The sequence below is a fragment of the Nymphalis io genome, chromosome 1 (assembly GCF_905147045.1).
Source record: "Nymphalis io chromosome 1, ilAglIoxx1.1, whole genome shotgun sequence".
In the NCBI taxonomy this organism is placed as follows: Eukaryota; Metazoa; Arthropoda; class Insecta; order Lepidoptera; family Nymphalidae; genus Nymphalis; species Nymphalis io.
In genome coordinates this window covers 1,629,274-1,650,572 of record NC_065888.1, presented here as the reverse complement: position 1 = coordinate 1,650,572, position 21,299 = coordinate 1,629,274, and the positions used below count along the sequence as shown (strand labels likewise).

The 21,299-nt window shown below is 30.3% G+C and overlaps 6 protein-coding genes across 11 annotated transcripts in view; 2 read left to right on the top strand and 4 right to left on the bottom strand.

Moving 5' to 3' along the window:
* LOC126771913 (glycylpeptide N-tetradecanoyltransferase 2) overlaps window positions 1-21,299 on the bottom strand; it is a 251,084-nt gene that overhangs the window by 197,387 nt on the left and 32,398 nt on the right. The window lies entirely within an intron of this gene.
* Window positions 795-7,029, top strand: LOC126771850 (negative elongation factor D). The gene is made up of 12 exons (XM_050491993.1): window positions 795-1,079; window positions 1,208-1,433; window positions 1,850-1,959; window positions 2,033-2,140; window positions 2,338-2,487; window positions 2,623-2,753; window positions 3,247-3,434; window positions 3,854-4,094; window positions 4,981-5,191; window positions 5,428-5,568; window positions 5,764-5,893; window positions 6,916-7,029. Exons 1-12 carry the CDS (start codon window positions 1,026-1,028, stop codon window positions 6,945-6,947), a joined length of 1,722 nt encoding a protein of 573 aa, XP_050347950.1. The 5' UTR covers window positions 795-1,025; the 3' UTR covers window positions 6,948-7,029.
* Window positions 7,313-9,482, bottom strand: LOC126772091 (nuclear speckle splicing regulatory protein 1). Its single transcript, XM_050492264.1, has 5 exons — window positions 9,224-9,482; window positions 9,008-9,152; window positions 8,547-8,744; window positions 8,002-8,167; window positions 7,313-7,930 (listed from the first exon to the last, which is right to left on the bottom strand). The coding sequence occupies exons 1-5, from the start codon at window positions 9,238-9,240 to the stop codon at window positions 7,353-7,355; spliced, it is 1,104 nt and encodes a 367-aa protein (XP_050348221.1). The 5' UTR covers window positions 9,241-9,482; the 3' UTR covers window positions 7,313-7,352.
* LOC126771710 (probable leucine--tRNA ligase, mitochondrial) lies at window positions 10,296-15,414 on the bottom strand. Of its 3 annotated transcripts, none has more exons than XM_050491738.1 (6): window positions 15,084-15,414; window positions 14,278-14,727; window positions 12,677-14,024; window positions 12,173-12,411; window positions 11,447-11,677; window positions 10,296-10,767 (listed from the first exon to the last, which is right to left on the bottom strand). In XM_050491738.1, exons 1-6 carry the CDS (start codon window positions 15,177-15,179, stop codon window positions 10,522-10,524), a joined length of 2,610 nt encoding a protein of 869 aa, XP_050347695.1. In that variant the 5' UTR covers window positions 15,180-15,414; the 3' UTR covers window positions 10,296-10,521. The 3 variants fall into 3 exon arrangements, with proteins under 3 accessions (XP_050347695.1, XP_050347703.1, XP_050347714.1); XM_050491746.1 differs by having other exon boundaries at window positions 10,297-10,767; window positions 15,343-15,381; XM_050491757.1 differs by lacking the exon at window positions 15,084-15,414 and adding an exon at window positions 14,804-14,821 and having other exon boundaries at window positions 10,297-10,767.
* LOC126772239 (FUN14 domain-containing protein 1) lies at window positions 16,703-18,506 on the top strand. The gene is made up of 3 exons (XM_050492522.1): window positions 16,703-16,935; window positions 17,018-17,213; window positions 18,118-18,506. Exons 1-3 carry the CDS (start codon window positions 16,793-16,795, stop codon window positions 18,298-18,300), a joined length of 522 nt encoding a protein of 173 aa, XP_050348479.1. The 5' UTR covers window positions 16,703-16,792; the 3' UTR covers window positions 18,301-18,506.
* LOC126772139 (uncharacterized) lies at window positions 18,258-21,107 on the bottom strand. Of its 4 annotated transcripts, none has more exons than XM_050492328.1 (7): window positions 20,967-21,107; window positions 20,669-20,825; window positions 20,369-20,553; window positions 20,043-20,198; window positions 19,685-19,768; window positions 19,062-19,136; window positions 18,258-18,790 (listed from the first exon to the last, which is right to left on the bottom strand). In XM_050492328.1, exons 2-7 carry the CDS (start codon window positions 20,753-20,755, stop codon window positions 18,574-18,576), a joined length of 804 nt encoding a protein of 267 aa, XP_050348285.1. In that variant the 5' UTR covers window positions 20,756-20,825; window positions 20,967-21,107; the 3' UTR covers window positions 18,258-18,573. The 4 variants fall into 4 exon arrangements, with proteins under 4 accessions (XP_050348285.1, XP_050348276.1, XP_050348301.1 ...); XM_050492319.1 differs by having other exon boundaries at window positions 20,971-21,083; XM_050492344.1 differs by lacking the exon at window positions 19,685-19,768 and having other exon boundaries at window positions 20,971-21,083.

Sequence of the window (21,299 nt, the reverse complement as noted above, 5' to 3'; positions counted from 1 at the left end):
ACGACTGTTATTAATTTGTAATGGGGATAAATTATACCTTGTAGGTATACAAGGAAGAAGACACAGACATTCTTTCGCAGGAAAAGATTTTCTGGCCCCAGGGAGAACTAGGTTATGTAGGATTATTACCATGTAGCGGGTAATAATCCTACATAACCTGATCAACAGCGGAGGATGTCTTCCATCGGAGAGGCTGCGGATCGCTTCCACATCCTTATCCGCTGCCCATCCCGTGCCATGTTCAATATCGCTCCACCGCTTTTCTCGTTAGTGCGTACGGCAGCGCGAGGTAATCTCAGCTGCCGTCCTCCTCAAGGACGCCTAAAAAAGACCTGCGAGGCCTCTACAACGCCTTCGTCACGTCTCGTTCCTCTGGCTTCATCCGATCTATAATGGACACACAAAAGAAAACTGCAAAACTCCTTTGCAATTACCTGCTGATTATCGTTGACACGTATGCTCACAGGTAAATTTTTCGTAATTCCCTATGTTATAATGAATGTACTGAAAAATCTTCAACAACATTATGGAAAATATACAAACAGTTGATTGGCAGCAGATAATAAATAGAAAAAAAATAGAAATATGAACAAAAACCAAATTTGAAAAAAAAATGAAGATATTTTAAGACTTTATAAAATATAAATTTGTTCCACTTCACCGTACTTATTTCCAGAGAGAACAGAAGTATTTTGTATCTATGAATTCTATAATGTCTGTTGTCTTGACATTGACAATGACAAATTGTAAACACATTTAGTTTATAAAGCTGGACAATTAGTTATTAGTCAATTATGTATGGAAATTTATAATAATAAAACATTGTTAATTTGTTGTTTGGCAAAAAATAAAACGCATATATCAGATATTTATCATCTTATCTTTGCAAAATAGTAGTTCAATATGGAATAGTATTTATATATAAAATGATAACTGGTATTTTAGATTTAAACATAAAATAGCAAGAACAATAAATAAAGTAAGCGTATTACAGTTAAATTGTTACTGAATACATAAGAATAATAATGCCTAGTCCATATGAAGAGGAACGTGTCTGGGAAGGATCAAATCAATATGAAGTAAGTACGATGTGTTATGATGCTTTCAAGCGTTATTGTTAGGCGTTATAAGCGTTAGTATCGTTTAGATAGCGTATAGATGTGAACAATTTCTCAATTGGCCAGATTTTATGAGTTTCTTATTGCAGGATGAAGGAACTGAAGACGTCATTGATAATCCAGAAGAAGTGCTACAGGAATGCCTTGAAAAATTCAAAACTCCTGACTATATCATGGAACCTGGTATATTTGGACAATTAAAGAGATACTTTCAAGCTGGAGGCAACCCAGAACAAGTCATTGAGCAACTGTCAATAAACTATAATGCTGTTGCCCAAATGGCCAATTTACTTGCTGAATGGCTTATTTTAGGAGGTATTTTAATGTTTTAATCTATAATTATTTTTTAGTTAAACATGCAGATTTAATTTTGCTCAATTGGCTCACAATGGCTGACTAAATTATCTCAAAATTTTTTGTATTACATTTCAGTTGCTCTTGGTAAGCACAATAGGGAAAATTGGTCACTTCTCTATCTTTACATGTCCCTTTTAATTAGAATCAGATAAAAGTGTAGCATTTATTATATAGTTGTAAAGCAACATCATTTCATGACTGACAATATGTGTACAAAATATTCACTTTAAAAAATATATTAATTTATTTACCCACAATTTTTTTTATTCCAAACCTTTAACTTAGTGTCAATAATTTATAAAATATTTAATAGTGTCAATAAATTCATGTCTTTTAATCATTATTTAATTATATTAATTTATTTTCTTATTCAGGAGTTAAAGTGACGGAAGTTCAGGCAATGGTTGAAAACCATTTAAAGGATATGATTTTAAAAACATTCGACCCTAAAAAAGCAGATACAATTTTCACAGAAGAAGGTGAAGTGAGTGAAAATTTTTGTTTCTTCTTAAATTTACCACTAATATAATATTTTATACAAATGTTTTTCCTCATAGACACCAGCTTGGCTCACAGAAATGATTGAACACCCAACATGGAGATCCTTAATTTATAGATTAGCTGAAGAATATCCTGACTGTCTTATGTTAAATTTCACTATAAAGGTGAGTAAGTTATTTTACTATTAATTTAATGTCTATTGTAATTACTTCACAATTTGTCGGTGTGCAACTACTAATCAATGTTGCATTAAAATAAAAGACCTTAAGTAAATCCTTTTAGTAATAATTACATAGCAATCAAGTTTTACACATTATACTGCCAGTCAAACTTATTTTTATGCAAATTTCTTTATTTTCAGTTAATTTCCGATGCTGGTTTTCAAGGAGAAATCACAAGTATATCAACTGCAGCTCAACAAATTGAAGTATTCTCTCGTGTTCTAAAATCGGCAATTGTTGGATTTTTACAAAGCTCAGACGATTGGCAGAATAGTGTTACTGAATGTGCTGTACGTATATAAACATTTAGTTAATTTTAAATACTTCATGAAAACATATTTATTGGAATTTAATATATATCATAGATAGAACTTACAATTTTTTTTGTTTAATATATACTTATATTCTATTTATATGTTTTATAGAAAATGGTATGTCATGGTGCACATACATATGTGTATAGCCAAGTTATTGTCCACATACTGTCTCAAGAACCCAGAGGTGGAGCTATTATGAAAAGGCTCAGTCAGGAAATAACTCGATGTGCACAACAAAGGTAAATGAATATGTTAGTTTATATTAATGAATACCGTAAACAAGCTCAAGAGCTTTTATTATTATTATTATTTTATTTTATATATTTTGAAATCACAAAATTCAGATACTACCAAGCCAAACATAAGCCAATCGATAGAAGCTTTTTGCATTAGATAGTTCATTTATTGCCTATATACCATCACCCTATGACCCACGAAACTGATATCAGCTGATATAATGCGGGTAATCTATGCGGTGCGGTGTGTGTGTGTATGTGTGTTCTATAATAGCTATAAATCGCGACTTTATTCTTGTTAAATTATAACTAATGCTGTGATTGGTGATATGTGGTTAAACTAGTTTCCGAACTATCCCCTAACTGACACTATTAAGAGGAAATATTACGTCTTTCCACAATAATATTTGGACTGCATATTGTAAATAAATGTAATTATTGGCACTATATACTAAAAAGTATATATTTTTAACATTAATTGTATAATTGTTTTCAGCGGCCATGACGTAACTCCAATTACACTAGCGCTAACGCCAGGCGAGTCATGGCGTAGCGCTCGTACGGCGCTGGCCGCCATGTTGTCGAGGGGCGCTTTAAACCCGGCTGACATTTCAGTACTGTTTCGGGCTTACACTCAGTCCGAACCACCACCTGTTCACTTATTACGGATACCTCATTTTTTAGGTATATATAGGTTTAAACTGGATCGTTCACCTAGTAGCATATTAGATCTGGAATTCCTGGGTTCGAACCTCGGGTTGGTCCAATAAACAGTTATTGAGTTTTTCTGTTAAAAAAATCTAAGCAGCGACTTGGAATGTAGGCGTTGCCAATGTATACACTCTCGTGCCTAAAGCTAATTATAAAGCATTTGGTCCGGTCGTATCTGATTGCATTCAGACTGAGTAGAGTTGATAGAGTGCACCTATGTGTGCACACACTATGTTTCTATCGCAATTTGCTACTTCTTGAGAATAGTTACCATTGCTTAAATTGGACATTATAATTGGACATTATAACATATAAATTAATGCACCTTTTTTTTATTAAAATACAACCAAATGTCGAATTTTAAAGTAATATATTTTTTGTATTTTTTACAGAACTTCTCGTTGACTCCTTGTTCAAATTAGGAAGCAAATTAAACCCTGAACATAAATCTAAGTATATGTACTTACTGGCGTACGCGGCCAGCGTGTGCGAAGGCGTAACTCCCGGCCGACCTGTCAAGGATGAGCTGAAGGCGACTGTGCAAGCTATCGAGAAAATACATGCTGTGTGTAGCAGCTCAGCCAGCTCGAGTGAATTGATATCAGAGTTGCCTTCCCTCTACCATTGTATAAGGTATGTTCTACAGCTTAAAAACTAATATATGTGCTTGCTGTGGTCTCCTTTAATTGAAGGAGCACACATATTTTAAAATATTATTCCATGATGTAATGTACTCGTAAGTGTGTATCCTTTGTTGGAGATCCTTAATAAATAAATAAATAAATATAAACTATGTCATTCTCAACAATGACACTGTTCTACAAGACATGAGAACTTTGCTTATATTACCTACTAGCTACCCCATACTCTATTTACCTCCATAAAAAATTAACTACTAGATAAAACTACACAATGTGAACAGTAATTTTTATGTACCAAAAATTATTAAAATTAGTATTTTGTTTATGTTATATTAATTAGGATTATTTCTCTGTGAAAAATACAATTCAATTAATTTATTTATTATTCCAAGAAAAAGTTCACTTTATTTTAGTTTATTAGCGAGTGAGTGCCACATTCCAAATTAATATGTTTTTAGTGAAATAAATAAAAAGTAATTATATATAAAAAGTATTATAAATAAAAAGTAATTAGTGAAAAAAATAAAAAAAAATAAAACCTTTTTTAAATAGTGTTAAAAAAGTTTTTATAATAATTTGCAAGATTCGACAATAATGACAATTGGTATATACATGTACACAGGCAGAACAACGTCTGCTAGGTTTTGCTAGTATATAAATAAAATTGCAGGGTCTGTCTGCAATTTAAAACTAAACTGCCTCTTTTTAAGTCAATATGGCTACGAGCTACCAAAGTCTAAACTATCATCTTTTTTTAGTATAAACAACCGTTGTTACCTAATAATTTAAATATTTTCTATCTATAATTCATACACATATTATGTATGATAAAATAGCAGATGTTGAAGGATTTACTATTAATTTTTTTTTTGTTACAGGTTTCCAGTTGTTGGTATGGGTGTGCTTGTGTGGGTGGAATGTGTTGTGACAGAAAAATCATATTTCAAACTATGCACTGAACACTGCCCTGTTCACTTGGCACTACTGGACGAAGTTGCCTCTTGTCATCCACTACTTCACCACAGATTACTTAAATTGCTGGTTCAACTGTTTGAATCTCCACAAGATGAATTAGAGATATTAGTTCAGGTATGATTAATATGTAGTTAACATATATATAAAACTAGTTTCCGACTAGGTACTAGGTATAAAAAAGTCGTTCAGCCTGCTTACTACAAAACTTCATCAAAATCGGTTCTAGAAAGAACAAAAAATAGAGTTACTTTCGCTTTTATGTATGGATAGTGTAAGAAATTCCTGTATGTGAAATTTTATATTTTTTTTTAACTTTACAATGCATGGCATCTAATTTCCTTTTTTTTCAGTTGGAGTTGAAAAAAATGCTTCTAGACCGCATGGTTAATTTATTAAGTCGTGGGTGTGTCGTGCCGGTCCTACAGTACATCAAACATTGCGTACAACGTGGAGACACAGACATTTCACTTATAAGATATTTTATAACAGAGGTACAGATATGAAGAATTATAAGTAGAGAAATTTTAAATTATATCCACTCTTGTTAACACAATTTCAGCCACACTAGCTTTAAAAATACCTTTACTGTAGAAATTATTGATTTAGTAACTGAGATTCAGATCTTCCACCTCAATTTAGATTCCTATATAAATTTATTACAAAATTTATATTCATACTCTTGACAGGTATTAGATGCAATAGCACCGCCCTACACGCCAGAGTTTGTCCAATTAGTTCTACCCATGGTTGAGAATGAAGAAATAACAGGAACTATGAGAGCAGAAGGTGAAAATGATCCTGTTTCGGAATTTATAGGTAATTTTTTCAAAGCTATAGTAATTGATTTATTCCATAAATTAAATTATATTTACTTAGATTAGCTGAGCAAGTAGGTTATATAGTATTATTAGTGATAAAGGTATCACACACACAACCATAGTCTATATAAATGTCAGGAGGAATAAAGATAATAAATAAGTTTCACCTTGAATTGACATATCATCATTGGTCGAGATCTAAAATAATCTGTGATATTTATTTATTATAGATTTTTGAAAAATAGCTTTTTAAATGAGTGGTGATTTTACTATCAAAACTTTGGAAGTAAAATTAAAGGGGATATGTCTCGTGATATATAAAGTTTTATTCTATTCAGTCTATGGTAGTACATAACGTAACAGGGCTATAAGCTAATCACATAAAATAAAGAAATGTAAAATAAAAAATACAAGATTGACCTCATCTCCTCCCATTGGATTATAGGATACATATGATTTATTTATGTGTTTATTACTTAGTTGTTATAAAATACTGCCAACTATATAGATACTTTACTGGCTTTGTGCAAGCTCGTCTGGGTAGGTACCACCCACTCATCAGATATTCTACCGCAAAACAGCAATACTTGATATTGTTGTGTTCCGGTTTGAAGGGTGAGTGAGCCAGTGTAATTACAGGCACAAGGGACATAAAATCTTAGTTCCCAAGGTTGGTGGCGCATTGGCTATAAGCGATGGTTGACATTTCTTACAATACCAATGTCTAAGGGCGTTTGGTGACCACTTACCATCAGGTGGCCCATATGCTCGTCCACCTTCCTATTCTATAAAAAAAAAAAAAAAAAGATACGATGCACATGGGAGACTAATAAAATACATTAGTTTTGCCTCGATCCCAAATTCTTTTATAATGCAAATAAATAATTGATCTCACCTTTCAAATTGTAATAATACTAACGATTGTGTCTTATGGTCTTATAGTATATTGTTTATATTTACTTATTTATTAAATTAAAATATGTAATTACACCTTAAATCATATCTAAATTTTATTTTCAGTTCATTGCAAAGCACATTATGTAGTTGTGTGATTAAGAAGAAAGAAGACTTATATTTCAATGAAAAATTCTATTTCGACATTAAACTATTTTTATGATATTATAAATTTTTTTTTTTTTTTTCATACCCTTACTGATCTAATGTAAAACTATGATTTTAATTGTAAAAGTATAATAATGTTCAGTCCACCAAACTTCTAAACAAATGCAAAAGTGTAAAGAAACTTAAAATATGATTAGTTCTTGATGATTTGGTGAGATGTTGTGTATGCTGAGGTTCCTGGACTAAAAGATCAATTTTTTTTTCCTTATATGTTTCTGATTCAATATAAACATTTTATGTAGACCATTATTCTACCAGTGCGAGACAGGTAGCTAAAAAATGAAACTTATTCAAATATGTAACAATATTTTATTTTAAAATACATAGCTACACTACTAAATTCCTCTAGAAGCTTTCCTCTCATAATATCTTTTAAGAGCTTCGTCAAAAGCTTCTCCTACTGTTCTTTTCTTCCATATATCAATTTTAATTTCGGGTTTTTCTAATTCTTTCTTTTCAACAGGTAAAACTTCTTTATTAGGGATCTTTGCATCATTTTCTTTTGCCTTAGATTTCTCAATACTTGTTGCCTCAGGCGTAATGTCATCTTTTTTATGATTAGGCTCTTCATCGCTAGACTCGTCAATAGAAAAATCTGAATCCGCATCAATATTTTCGTTTACAGCTTTCGTTCTCTTAAATGTTCTGATATCATCAAGATTAGAGAACTTTATTTCATCTCCTGAGTCTTCAATTTCTCCTTCAGATAATTTTATATCATTTGAAACTTTCCTTTTCCTGTAATTTCTTTGCTTGCTTTGTTGTTGCTTACTAGACGTTTCAGATGTTGTAGTTTCTGTTTTATCAATAATACTTTCTTGCGATTCATTTTTATTACCCTTGGTATTACTTTCACTATGCTCAATTTTTTTACTTCCCAATTTTTGCTCATACAAATGTCTATAAAATCCACCTATAATAATAATATACATTTATTTATTTATTTTTAAATAAGTACTTGTTATAATAAATCTAAATACTAACCTAAATCTCCCTGCTTAGTTACATCACCCACACTTTCCAAAAAGTCCTCATATTTTTCTTTTTCTTCTTCTTGTCTTAATTCTTCCAGCTTCTTTTTATAAGCTGATGTGACAAATACTTCTTTGTCTGCAAATTCATCACCTTCCTTTTCTCTCTCTTTTTGAATCTATAAGAAAGGAAACACATTACATGTGAATATATTTATTTGAATATCTAAATTTTGGAGTGCCAAGGTAGGAAGTATCTTTTTTTTGTGATTAAAAAAACCTCAAATGATTATAGAAATTTTCTTTTGAATTATCTAAATATTTGACCATGAATTTGAAGAAATGCAATAACATTTGGTTTAGTAAAACGAAATTAGTCATGAAAGTTGAACAACCAATTTCCATAACAAAAACCAATTTATGTATAACTTAAATTCTAATTTTAGGCAATAACCGTACATTTTGGTGGATATTTTGTCAAAAATTATGTATGTTATTGAAGATACAACGTTATTTATAATCTACTAAGAGTAATAATATATACTAATTTGATTATACCTGGCGTTCAATTCGCCGTTCATTTTCTAATTTCCTTTTGTTGGCAGTTTTGAGTAAATTTTCTATGTACCTTGGCTTTTTTTCATCTTGTGTTTTTTTCTTCTTAGTTAGTTTTTCTTTAGACATTGAATCATATATTTCATCATATTGATAAACTGTAGGATCTTCTATGATAGCTTTTTCTTGTGCAACTTTAGACTGCAATAAAAATATATATACATATACAATTTTTTTCAATTAGTCAAATTCTATTATAATGACATAGCCCTTCTATCCATTACCACTCATATTTAGTTATAAAAACCAATAGTCATTACAACCGGTGATGTTAAGTTACAAAGTAGAGTACATATAAGGTTATAGATAATAATGTTTGTGTATAAAAAATATACCTTTTATTTATTTATTTAACCTGTGTGCTCATTTTCTCACATTATTTAATTTAAAAAAAAACTTATCACCTGTCTGTTAATATTAGCACTTGGCTTCAATAAAACCGGTTTTGTTCCTTTATCATCATCAGAATCTCCATCACTGCCAAAAACATTACGAGTAGCTTCAAAATTTAATTTCGATTTTGATTGATCTCGTAATATGAGTCCATATCTGCAAAATTGTACATTTGTAGTATTGCTCCAATCTCAAAGTCCTTATAAAACATCTATGTTTAAGCTTACTTGTTTTGATTAGACATGGTACATATATATAATTAGTCTATTAGTTTAGATTAACTATGTTTATCGAGGTCGTGTTATGTATGTAAAATGTACATACAAGTCAATAAGTACATAAATTCATTCATATCATTAATTAGTTTAGTATAGTTTTTACGGAAAAACAAGATTAAACTGCATCCAAATTAAAACTAAATATTTTAAGAATAAGATAAAGACAAACAGTTTTTTTTACTAATACCACACGTAGTTTACTAGTTTGACATTAACATTTCGCACTTTTGACAGTTTCCAAAATAGAGATGCCAACTTTCAATTGCTATCGACATGATATAGGTACATATTTTATTAAAAGTGTAACAACACCTGCAGTCCGCTCGGTAGCGGTAGCGTCAGCATACTCACGTCGTTGCTCGCGAGACGTTATTATTTATTTGTTATTTTGTTTTTTTTCTCGTGATTTGTTACGTGCTTTTTGTTTTGTGCTTTATTTTAAACAATACATTCGATCCCATCATTAATCCGTCACTTGATTAAATAGATATTACCCATTCAATAATAAATGTAGATAAAAAGTGAATTTCATTATTCGATAAAAAAAAATCATACTTAACCCATGCAAGCTAAAAAAGATGATGAGCTAGACGCCAATGTATTTTTTTTTTGCTCAAACACTAAAATTTGGCTTTAATTTGATAGCTAATTGCATTATTTGGCCAGTTATTAATTTAATTATCATAAAACGCCAAAATATTTTTTTTAGCAATTATTAATAATAGGAATCTGTTAATAATGTTCTCATATGTTTATAAAAAGCCAAATAACACAACTCAACAGTCGAGTCAATAATGAATAACTTTAAATTGTCGTTGTCTACTAACAAAATCGCGGGTTTATATTAGCACGCGTCTTTTTTAACACCGTTGATCTCTCATCAAGGCATCTCCAAACTATACATATAATGCTTATAATAGTTCTGAATTACTAAGTTAAAATGATTGACCTCAGTACTATAATAAATCGTTTACAGTTTAGACAAAAATAAAAGGAAAACTATGTTTAATTCTGTTTATTTTGGTTAACTTAGTTACAATATCACTCTCTTAAAATCAAATATAATAATTATCGATTTCATCATGATTGTCTTGAAATATATTATTGGCCAGATATTGTTTTAAAGTCAGTTCTCTATTTCTAAATTATACATTATTCTCATTTCTTTTATGGTAACGTAATTTATAAAAAATAATTCACTCATAAATTTTTTTACCACTAACATACCATGGATATTACCGATAACATTACAATTGTGATCTAAGCAATTTATCTTCTTCCTTTTTTTGCTTAGATTGCAGATTTCTATTTGTATAAATGTACAATATGGCACGACAATTTGGATATAATTCATATTTTGTTTTCAATATGCCCTTTTTTACTCTATTTGCAACCGTTTTTTCTTTAAGCATAATTTCGTAGGCCTTTTCGGAAGTTACATCATTTAATTCCATGGCTGGTATTTTTAATTCACATCTATCAGCTCCATCGACCTAAAAAATAAAAAAAAAGTTAAGTAACCCTGGACCTGTTCAGGAACCAGACAATCTAATTTAACAGAAGTGAAGAACCTAGGGAATACTTGAAGCTAATCAATCGGATCAAGACAATCATTTGGTGGTCAACTATGGGCTCATGATATTAGGAGAATTTATCAAGGAAGACGAAACTAATATATTATAAGTCAATAAAATTGTAATATATAATATTACAATTGCAAAGAATACATTAATTTCATCGAAATCACGTTTTATTTCTGAGAACAATCTTGTTCTTTCAATCTTAAGGCAGCATTTCGATATCGCTTTTAAAATACTTGATGTATCGCATATAGAGGTAATGCGACATCGACACTATGCGACAACGCTCAATTAATTTATTAATAATTAACAACGCTATGAAAGCAAACATAATCCAATACTACTCGAGCGACCCAAGAGACAGTCAACGCAAATATTCACCTTATTCGACTGATGATTTGTACTAAAAGCAGACACATATTTTTTTTCATTATTTGCCATATTTGTACAACTAAAGCAATTATACACGTTGCCGTTTTCTAACAACCAATGCAAATAAGTGAAGTGCGAACAAGCTACGCCAAACGAAGTGCCGCCATAAATGGAAAAAGATATTTGCGAAATTTGTTAAATTAGGCATAAAAATACTTACTTTACACTGAAAAGATAATGGATAATTTTGATCAACAACTGGCCATTTTTGCTCAAATACATCTTTATTCCAATCAAACGATGTTAAGTTATCAGGCAATCTAGGAGCTGATTTTATACCAGCCCACAGTTCAGAACAAAAATGAGGAGTCACAGGTGATAGCATTATAATTAAAGAAGCTAACGCCTGTTCATATTCCTTACTTCTTATTACCTCAGAGGGTATGTTGTTCTGAAATAGAAATATAATTACTAAATAAGAATAGGAGCAATTTAGTATAGTATTTAATCATAGGCAGAGTCTAATGATATGAATCTTCTCCAGATCAGTAAATTGCAGCCACAGCGGCCAATCTCAGTCTCGGTGGTAGGGCTTTATAGGGACAGGTATAGTCAACTCATCCCTTATTCTATAGTCTTAATATTTTTGTATTCCGGTTTGTAGTTTTAGTCAGCCAGTATAATTACAGACAAAAGGGACATAATATTATTATAGTTCTCAATATTATGAATCGTGGTTGTGCCGCGGTTGTAGTGAATTGCCGATGTAAGGAATGTTTATATTTGTTACAGTAGCTTTCCTTATTGGAATGAGTTTTCATTACGAAGCAAACAACAAATTATTGTCTCTACATTACGTATTTTAAACCTGCATTGATAGTCAATCAATTGACATTACCTGTATTGTATCATATACATAGATTAGTTGAATATACATATAACATACCCGCAGTACATTTGTCAGGCTTTGTAAACGAGATATTCCAACACTGAGTTGTTGAGTATATTTAAAATGATAAGTTGCAGTTGCAATAAAATAGTTTCTTGAATTCCACAACTTTAATTTCAGATCTTCAAAATCTGTACAAGAAACATTATTTCTGGCTGTATCATCCGTTCTGTACTTTAAGTAATCTTTAACAGTAAGCCATAATCTACGCTGCCAATTTAAAACTCCAGGCAAAGCTGTCGAAACATTATTCATATTAGAATTGAATAATAACAAACACAAAAAATGTAAACATAAATATACAAAATATTAAGCCATAATTATCATTACTATATGACATAATGTATCATGACTTGCATTAAATAGATATATTTTGTTTCTAACCTTCTCCTATTAAGGTAGAAGTAAAGTAATAAATCGAAATAAATATTTCAATGCTAATAAAAATTCTATTTCCCTTGTTAAGAATCTTAAAAAGGTATCATAAGTGTAAATACTTACTATCATCGGACCATTTCCTACTTGTAGGTGGTGGTACATCAGCGAGTATTAAAAGACGCGTTGTGTCACATCCATACGTTGACAGCAATCTTTGAGGATTTTCTCCATTATATTTAGATTTACTCATTTTTTCCCATTGCACTAATACCGGCTCTCCTGTGTCTTTTACAATATATTCTTCACCAACTTTTTCAACATCTTCTGGGGGTAAATATTTCCCAGTAGATTTAACCTTATAAGATTTTCCCATAACTAACCCTTGAACCAATAATTTTTTAAAAGGTTCTTCCATAGGTGTCAATCCTTGAGAATGTAAAAAGTAGCTCATAAAGCGTGCATAGTATAAATGTAATACTGCATGTTCTTTACCTCCAATATAACAATTTACCGGAGTGATTCCCACCAATTTTTCTTTGTCAAATGGCATTTTATCATTTGCATGATCCAGAAAACGATAATAATACCAGGATGAGTCAACAAATGTGTCCATGGTATCTGATTCTCTTTGGGCATCGCCCAAACATTTGGGACACTTACAACTTAACCAGGATTTCAAGCTGGACAAAGTTGAAATTTTTGTTTCAGAGGAATATTTTATTGGTAGTAAAACCGGTAGGTCTTCATATGGTACTGGTACTGTACCACAGCTAGGACAATGAATAATTGGTATTGGTGTACCCCAAAATCTTTGCCTAGATATAAGCCAGTCCTTTAGTTTGGAACTTACAAAGTAACCACCACAATTTTTTAGGGCTATTTCAATAGCTCTATTATTTTCTGCAATTATATCTATATTGGAACTTTCATTTGAGAAACCAATGTTTAACATCTGTGACAGCTTGTTATCTTCTGGATCAGTGGATGGACAAGCAATATATATCTCTCTGCCTTCAGGATAGTTTACATTGTCTGAGACATAAATATTTATCTCTTTCCCTGTTATTGGATTATAACATTTCAGGTTATTTATTTCAGATGGAGATAGTTCTTGTATTAACACATTACTAGAACTAATAGTCAAAAATTGGCCATGTATGAGTTTATATGGATCTTGAGACCAAACATTTAATGACTTTTTTGTATGGCCCAGCTTTATAGTAAAACTTACAACAATACCATTGCATTCACCAATCCAGTGCTTTTGCAAGTTTATTATGTCTTTCCAATTTTCTAAATTTTTATTATTTAAGCCTTCATATAACTTTTTTGCATATTTCGTTGTTTTGATATACCATTGGGTAAGGGTCTTTTTTTCTACTTTAGCACCAGATCTCCATGAACAACCACTTTCATCTACCTGTTCATCTGCCAAAACTGTCTCATCTACTGGATCCCAGTTTACTTGTGCCTGAAAATTTAATAAAAGCATTTTTTTCATTATTGCAGATTTTTCTTGAAAACTGTAATCTAGTTTTCAAACTTTGTTATTATTAGGATCTTTTAAATTGATGCCACAAGTTTTTATGTAACATGTTAAGAATTTAACATATTTAGCACTTTTATGAATTAGATGATTTTATTTATTCTTTCAATCTTTTATAAAGAACTGGAATACAGAAAAAAAAATTCATTAAAGAGCCCATTTCATCAATCAAGACTACCTTATTTTGGTATGCAAGTCCACTTTCAAATAATTTTAAAAATATATACTGTGTCCATTTGTAATATTTTGGATCACAAGTGCTAATCTCCTTCTCCCAATTAAAGTTAAATCCTAACTGCAACAGTTGTCTTTTCATTGTTGATATATTGGTTTCTGTCCATATATGTGGTAAAATTTTATGTTCAATGGCTGCATTCTCAGCTGGTAATCCAAAGGCATCCCATCCAATTGGATGAATAACATTTTTTCCATTCAGTTTCTGAAATCTTGCTATTGTATCTGAAATTGAGTACACTCTGACATGGCCCATGTGTAAATTGCCCGAAGGGTAAGGAAACATAGGGAGAACATAATATTGTTTCTTGTTTTCACAATCATTTTTATGTAAAACCTCTTTCGCCCAATGATTTTCAATATTCAGTTTTATTTCAGTTGTTAAGTCTTGGTCCTGTAATTAAGAGAAAAATCGACATAAAAATAATAATAATATTTAATATGGAATAAATAATTATATCATCCTGAACAATTATTGATCAAGTTGTTTGACTCAAAAACTAGCCATCTGCTGACAATCATGGGTGCAAACACTAATTCCTCACTCTTATAATCCCATGGGTCAGTTTTTTTATACTATCCAAAAAGATCAAGCATGAGAGTACATCACTGTCAACTTCTGAACTCGGAGCTACAGAGCATTTCTTGAGAGAAAATCCCAATAATTTTATTGGTGCGCCACTCGATTTGAAACCAGGACCGCGGAATCTGCAACCTTATAAGCTAGCCAATAGAAATAGTCTTACTAACCCACAATCCCAGACTACATTTAGATCTTTTAACTCCAAGTAATGAAATAGGATTATACTTTAAAAATAAATGTGTGCATCTTTTTAAATGCGGCATAATATTTTACTTGTGTAGTTTTATTTATACAGTTTCTTTGAGTCATTAAACAACTTTTTAGTGAAGAGGTATATATAATACAAGTACTAGGTCTGTACCGGTAAGCGGTCTGGTCTAGTCAACTACTAAGTAGAAAATAAAAAGAATAAACTCAATAAATAACCTTTAACAACTACGGATATTTATGGCAAATGGCAATTGAATTCTTAATTCTTATCAAGATAACTACTACGCAAATGACAATTGACCATAGGTACTTAAATAGCCAAACTTCAAAGTCAAAATAGACGCGTTGACGTCTTCCAAGTGTCAAATGTCAATCATTGTGCGATATATTTTGTCAAATACAAAATGATTAGGAGTCGTACAGCTGAAGTTGAATCAAATATACTCGTAAATTTAAAAATTAATATATATAACTGCTATTAAAAACACGTTACTTTTGCTGTTATAGTTCGGAAGTTGCTGTCATATGCCATATTTTGTATTTAAATATATACATTTTTCATTACACACAGAAACACCGACCCTTTGGCTAGATAATATTCCACTTTTCTGATTAGGTCGTAAAACTAGGTAGGTAAACTAATACTATTACAGTAGTTAGTACTGGGAATCCAAAGTCGATTATTCGCTGTCTTTAGTCTGTACTGAGTCAACGGTCTTTCCCTCATCTCTTGATATTCCACAATCTGTTTTACAATCTGTATTTTTTCATCTATATAACGAAAACGAATAAGCTAGTTATAATCTGTGTTTTCTACCGTAGAAAGGAACTAAAATAGGAAGTTTATTATACATACTCATTAGGTATTAGGTAGGTACTAGTAACTAGGTATTCATTATTCAATCAATGATGCCAACTTGGAGGTTTTCCCCCCAAATTTGGGGGAAATCAAGATATCCGGGGGGGTACATTTATTTAGGGGGATTTTTAGTGGGTCTATTATTCAAGAATTATTTTCTCTATACAATTTATATTAATTCTCTAACCCAGTAACAAAGTAAACCAAATATAAACTACAAGCATGGCTGATATAACTAAAATATCAAAAAACTATAATATATTGTCATTGAAATAATAGTAACGGTCAGCGTGCTTGTACAACACGGGGTTCGATTTCTGGTCACTGAATGAAAAATAAAAATCGCTTAAATTCATTGTTATCATCATTAATATTATTAGGTCATTAATTATTATTAATTCACCCGCATAAATACAACAGCTATTTTATACTACTTGAATGTATTTTTTATTTATATCTTGTTGCTGAAGAGGCATCTTGCGGGCCGGCAGGGCAGTGCAGAACATTCTTCCCGACTGTACTGGCCATCGTCGTGTTTGGACTCTACTACCACTTACCATCAGGTGAAGTAGTCAATTGCGGAAATATAAAAAAAAAATTCAAGCTGAGTGTAGAACAAAAAATGTAGGGGTTCTTAATCGATATTTAGGGGAATTTAAAGTTGGTCCTAGGGGGAACATTCTGTAGGAGTTGGCATCACTGTATTTAATACTCAATTACTCATTCGAGTCATTCGGTCGAGCAGTGACTAGTGAAGTATAAATTTCGATTGTGTTATTAATAAAATAGGTGATTAAATTCAGAAAAATGGCTAAACCCAAAAAGGATGAAACATCTGAAGAAGCGAAAAAAATCGTTGATGATGCAAAAAATTTTATAGAAAAAGCGATTGGAGATATTGGTAAAACTTCCGCAACAAAGCAGCTAATTTTAGGAACTGCGTCAGGATGGTATAATTATTACTCATAGCCTTTGTTTATGTTTTGATAATGATATTGAATACAAATAATAGATTCATAAAATAAATTTTAGGATAACCGGTTTCATAACTATGAAAATTGGAAAACTTGCTGCTGTTGGTATTGGCGGAGGTGTAATTTTATTACATATTGCAAGCCAAAAAGGATATATTGACATTAATTGGGATAAAATCAATAAAAAGGTCGATAAAATCGCAGATAAAATCGAAAAGGAAACTACTGGAAAATCTCCAGATTGGTTTGATAAAGTAAGTCTCAGAAAAGAAATAACACTTCACATCTGTATTTGACCCGACATCAGATACTTTTGTCATTCACTCCTACTACAGTTATTTAGATCATGTGTAATTTTTATTTTATTAATTTTCCATACAATTCAAAGACCACTTTTTGTTCCAGGTTTTAGTATTTGTCAAAGATAATTCCTATTATTCAGCTGGATTTACAGGAGGCTTCTTTTTTGGCATTGCTTCATCATAATTTAATATATGTTGCCTTCTGTTGTGTGAGTTAAAAAAACATTAAAATTATCAAAATTTCTGATTTATACTGGGTCAAATACAGAAGTGATTCAGTTATACTTTATAATAATAATATCCTAAGACGTTTTTCATACACGGCCATCTGATCCCACATTAAGCTTGTACAGAGCTTGTAATATGGAAACTAGACAACTGATATACCACATATACTATATATACATATATAATTACACCTAGACTCAGGACCAACTGACATGTTCATGCACACAAATATCTATCCTGGGTGGGAATCGAACCCACAACCTTCGGTGTGAAAGGCAAGCATCCACCAACCAGGCCAACTGGCTCGTCATTTTAAATAGTAATATACTTAGTATAGTTACTGACTAATCTAGTTACTCTAAAAAGGGCATCTATTTTATTTTATCTATAAGAAGCATAAAAAATATACAAACAAAGATAAATAAATAATAAAGACAAGTAAAATATTATATTTATTGTAATTAAATAAAGATGTAGCTTCTACTCTGTACAGGATAGCAAGGACTGCATATTTATAATATAAATATAAAATATGGTAATGAATTATGTAACAAAATTATTAAAACTTAAATATAGCTAGAGGAGAGTTTTACATAAACAATTTTTTTATTATATTGTTTTGTTAAAGGTTGAAAGGTTTGTGGACCGTAAATTAGATAAAGCTGAAGGATTGTTAAAGAAAAAGGAACACAAGGCTAAACGTTGGTACAATGAAATTATTGGAGAAGATGATTACCGTGCAACTGAAACACATGTATTTTTGGCATCTTTTGTTGCTGGACTGGCTGTTGGACTTATTTGTGGAAAATAATTACTTTAATGGTTTATGTAGATATTGTATCTTTAGAAAAATCTCACATTGTTTATTTATATAATGTTTATTAGAGTTAGTGTTTAAAAATAAGTATACCTTAACCGTAAAATGTAATTTATTTCCACAAGTATAAATGTATAAATCCTTATTATATTATAAAATATTCTGAGTTATATGATTAAATAAAATAACGTAAATAGTAATCATTTGATCTTTTATTTAACTTTTATAATAGAACATAAAATAATTTTGATTTAATAACAATTCCAATCATACATTATTGGAGTTATATTTATTAGTGTTTTTATAATGATGATACAATTTTTCTGATGATAATCGCTCTAAGTATTTTTTATATTCCATTAGATACTTCTTTTTGATTAATAGTACAGCATTCTGGTATCTTCTTTTCTCTGTATTACTTAATTTAGTCCACGTAAGATTGTTATCATTTTCATTGATCATTTCAAAGAGATGTCGACCACTTCTAAAAAAAAGGAATATCAATATTAATTAGTTTTACAGAAACTATAGTGGCATCAAAGTGTATAGTAGAATAAATTACCTTTAGGTAAAAGAAAAAAAAACACTCTTCTTTAGTGTTTTTTTTTCTAAATAAATAAAAATAAAAAGTATAAATTTGATTGTTACAAATATTTACAGTTTAAATTTTTAATCCATGTACACACATTATGTGTGCGTTCAGCAAATTTTAGTAATTTCATTTTAATGCTAAAATAATGTTTCAAAAAACTTACATGAGTTTTGGAGGAGTGGGTTCTTCGATTGGAAATTTATCAACTTCTGTTATATTATTTGTATTTTCCAATATCCTGAAAATTTATTTTATGATGAAATGGCTATTCAATTTATTTACCCTGCATTAGTGACCTTTTATTATTCTTATATGACAAGTAGAATAAATTTAAATTAATAAATTTTACAACAATAATAGATAATATTTAGCAAATTGTAGTCATTTCATTTTAATGCCTAAATAATGTTTGACTGCCTCGTTGGTCTAGTGGCTAGATGTAAGGCCGCAGACCCGGAGGTCCTGGGTTCAATTCCCAGGTCAGGCCAGTAAAAAGTTATTGGGTTTTCTGTCACAAAAATTCTCAGTAGCAGCCCGGAGTCTGGAAGATGGATGTGTATACATTCTCGTGCCTCAGAAAGCATGTAAAGCCATTGGTCCTGCGCCGGAACTCTTTCTGGTCGTGTCGGATTGCGGATCCATCAGATTATGAGAGTTAGGGAATAAAGTGCACCTGTGTTTGTGCACTAAATATCTCCTGTGTAGATGGCTTATCTCTCTTGAGAGTGGCCGCCGTGGCCGAAATTGGTCTAGAGGACATTATTATTATTGTTTCAAAAAACTTACATGAGTTTTGGAGAAGTGGGTTCTTCAATTTGAAATTTATCAACTTCTGTTATATTACTCGTATTGTTTGTATTTTCCAATATCCTGAAAATTTATTTTATAATTATATTATATAAATTTATTTTATAATTATATTATATATTATAATGTAATGTCTATTAACATCATTAGTGAAATTTTATTATTTTTATATGATGAGAAGAATTAAATTCATTAAGTATTCTTTCATTATTATTATTACCAGAGGTAGTTTTTCTGAAGTGATAGATTGTTGATACAAGCAAGTGAAGCTTCTATATTGTTAAATATTTCAAATTCTTCTATTTTTTTTAATCAGTCTCAAAATATATGTACTTACATGGTGTGAGTATTGTAATCATCTCCAGTACTTGAACAAGGGACTGTGTTACAAATATTATTAATTTCAACATTACTTTGGACTCTTTGGTTTTGATCGATATCTAATTCTATTTCTTCATTAGCTACATTTTGAGATGTACTGGTTTCTTCAATACTGTAAACAAAATATAGATATATATACCCACACATTGAAGATAATAAACTTTAATTTATTAAATATTATAAGATACATTTAATTATGCTTAATTTAACAATGAATAATGCCCATAAAAAGTTATGTTTCAGGATTAAATTTTTAGTAGTATTTAATGTATTATTACTGACACAGTAATTCCAGCTTTTTCTTTTTTCTTTTTGGCTTTTAAATAAGGTTCTGCAGATGTAAGGTAATCAGCAAAAGCTTTTTTAAAATTATTGTGATATTCATCGTATTTTTTCACAAAAATTTGTTTATCGGTTTTATTTAATGAAAGCCATGACTTAGTTGCTTCTATAAGGATATTCTTATCCTAAAATAAGAAGAAAAATTATATTAAAAAAAAAACATGATTTGGTTGTTTCAATTGAATTTAAACATTTATTATATATTTTTACAATAGAAATGATCAGTGTATGAATTGTTACCTTCATTTTATTTCCTCTTTTTTTGCAATATAATTTAATATATAACGCCAATGCAGTTTTAGGTAAATTATCTTTAACTTTATACATTTTCACAAATATGAAGTGACGAATACTGGTTTTTATTCCTTTTTGTAGGAGTTCATTGTTCTTGTGTTATCTATAGAATATATAAGAAAATATTATTTTAATACAATATCTGTTTGTTAATTTAGCTTTAAAAAAATTAAATCATAAATAAGTTTGCTTGTCAATTGTCACATCTACAAAACTAAATCATATTAATAATAGTATACCACACCTACACGTATACAAGCAATATATGAACGTCCTACGGGGATAGTTATTGTTACAATAAATAATAACTTATAATAATTCCTAAAACGTTAATGATTTTTCATAATTATTATTTTAATATTTAAAAATGTTTATATTGTCACAGACTATATTGTTGTAAAACAAATCCACAGATACAGAAAAAAAACTAGACAATGTAATGCGAATTTACTTAGGATCTTAACTCAAATGTTGTGTATGCTAATAAAGTAATAACTAATATTGCAGCTACATTATCGAATGAATACTTAATCTCGCACAGACGCGGTAAAAAAAGAAACTACGTGTTCGACCTTTG

Excerpts from the sequence above, each read along its gene's own strand:
- LOC126772139 (XM_050492328.1), bottom strand. The coding sequence starts at position 20,755 with ATGTATAAAGTTAAAGATAATTTACCTAAAACTGCATTGGCGTTATAT. Across the intron at positions 20,554-20,668 it reads AAAGAGGAAATAAAATGAAG|GATAAGAATATCCTTATAGA; the intron begins GTAACAATTCAT and ends TTCTTATTTTAG. Across the intron at positions 19,769-20,042 it reads GATTACAATACTCACACCAT|GATATTGGAAAATACAAACA; the intron begins GTAAGTACATAT and ends ATAAATTTTCAG.
- LOC126772091 (XM_050492264.1), bottom strand. Across the intron at positions 8,745-9,007 it reads GTGCTAATATTAACAGACAG|TCTAAAGTTGCACAAGAAAA; the intron begins GTGATAAGTTTT and ends TTTTTATTGCAG. Across the intron at positions 8,168-8,546 it reads AACGGCGAATTGAACGCCAG|ATTCAAAAAGAGAGAGAAAA; the intron begins GTATAATCAAAT and ends CCTTTCTTATAG.
- LOC126772239 (XM_050492522.1), top strand. The coding sequence starts at position 16,793 with ATGGCTAAACCCAAAAAGGATGAAACATCTGAAGAAGCGAAAAAAATC. Across the intron at positions 16,936-17,017 it reads TTAGGAACTGCGTCAGGATG|GATAACCGGTTTCATAACTA; the intron begins GTATAATTATTA and ends AATAAATTTTAG. Across the intron at positions 17,214-18,117 it reads CTCCAGATTGGTTTGATAAA|GTTGAAAGGTTTGTGGACCG; the intron begins GTAAGTCTCAGA and ends GTTTTGTTAAAG.
- LOC126771850 (XM_050491993.1), top strand. The coding sequence starts at position 1,026 with ATGCCTAGTCCATATGAAGAGGAACGTGTCTGGGAAGGATCAAATCAA. Across the intron at positions 1,960-2,032 it reads TTTTCACAGAAGAAGGTGAA|ACACCAGCTTGGCTCACAGA; the intron begins GTGAGTGAAAAT and ends TTTTCCTCATAG. Across the intron at positions 5,894-6,915 it reads TCCTGTTTCGGAATTTATAG|TTCATTGCAAAGCACATTAT; the intron begins GTAATTTTTTCA and ends TTTTATTTTCAG.
- LOC126771710 (XM_050491738.1), bottom strand. The coding sequence starts at position 15,179 with ATGCCGCATTTAAAAAGATGCACACATTTATTTTTAAAGTATAATCCT. Across the intron at positions 14,025-14,277 it reads GACTTGCATACCAAAATAAG|GCACAAGTAAACTGGGATCC; the intron begins GTAGTCTTGATT and ends TTAAATTTTCAG. Across the intron at positions 10,768-11,446 it reads CATTATCTTTTCAGTGTAAA|GTCGATGGAGCTGATAGATG; the intron begins GTAAGTATTTTT and ends TTTATTTTTTAG.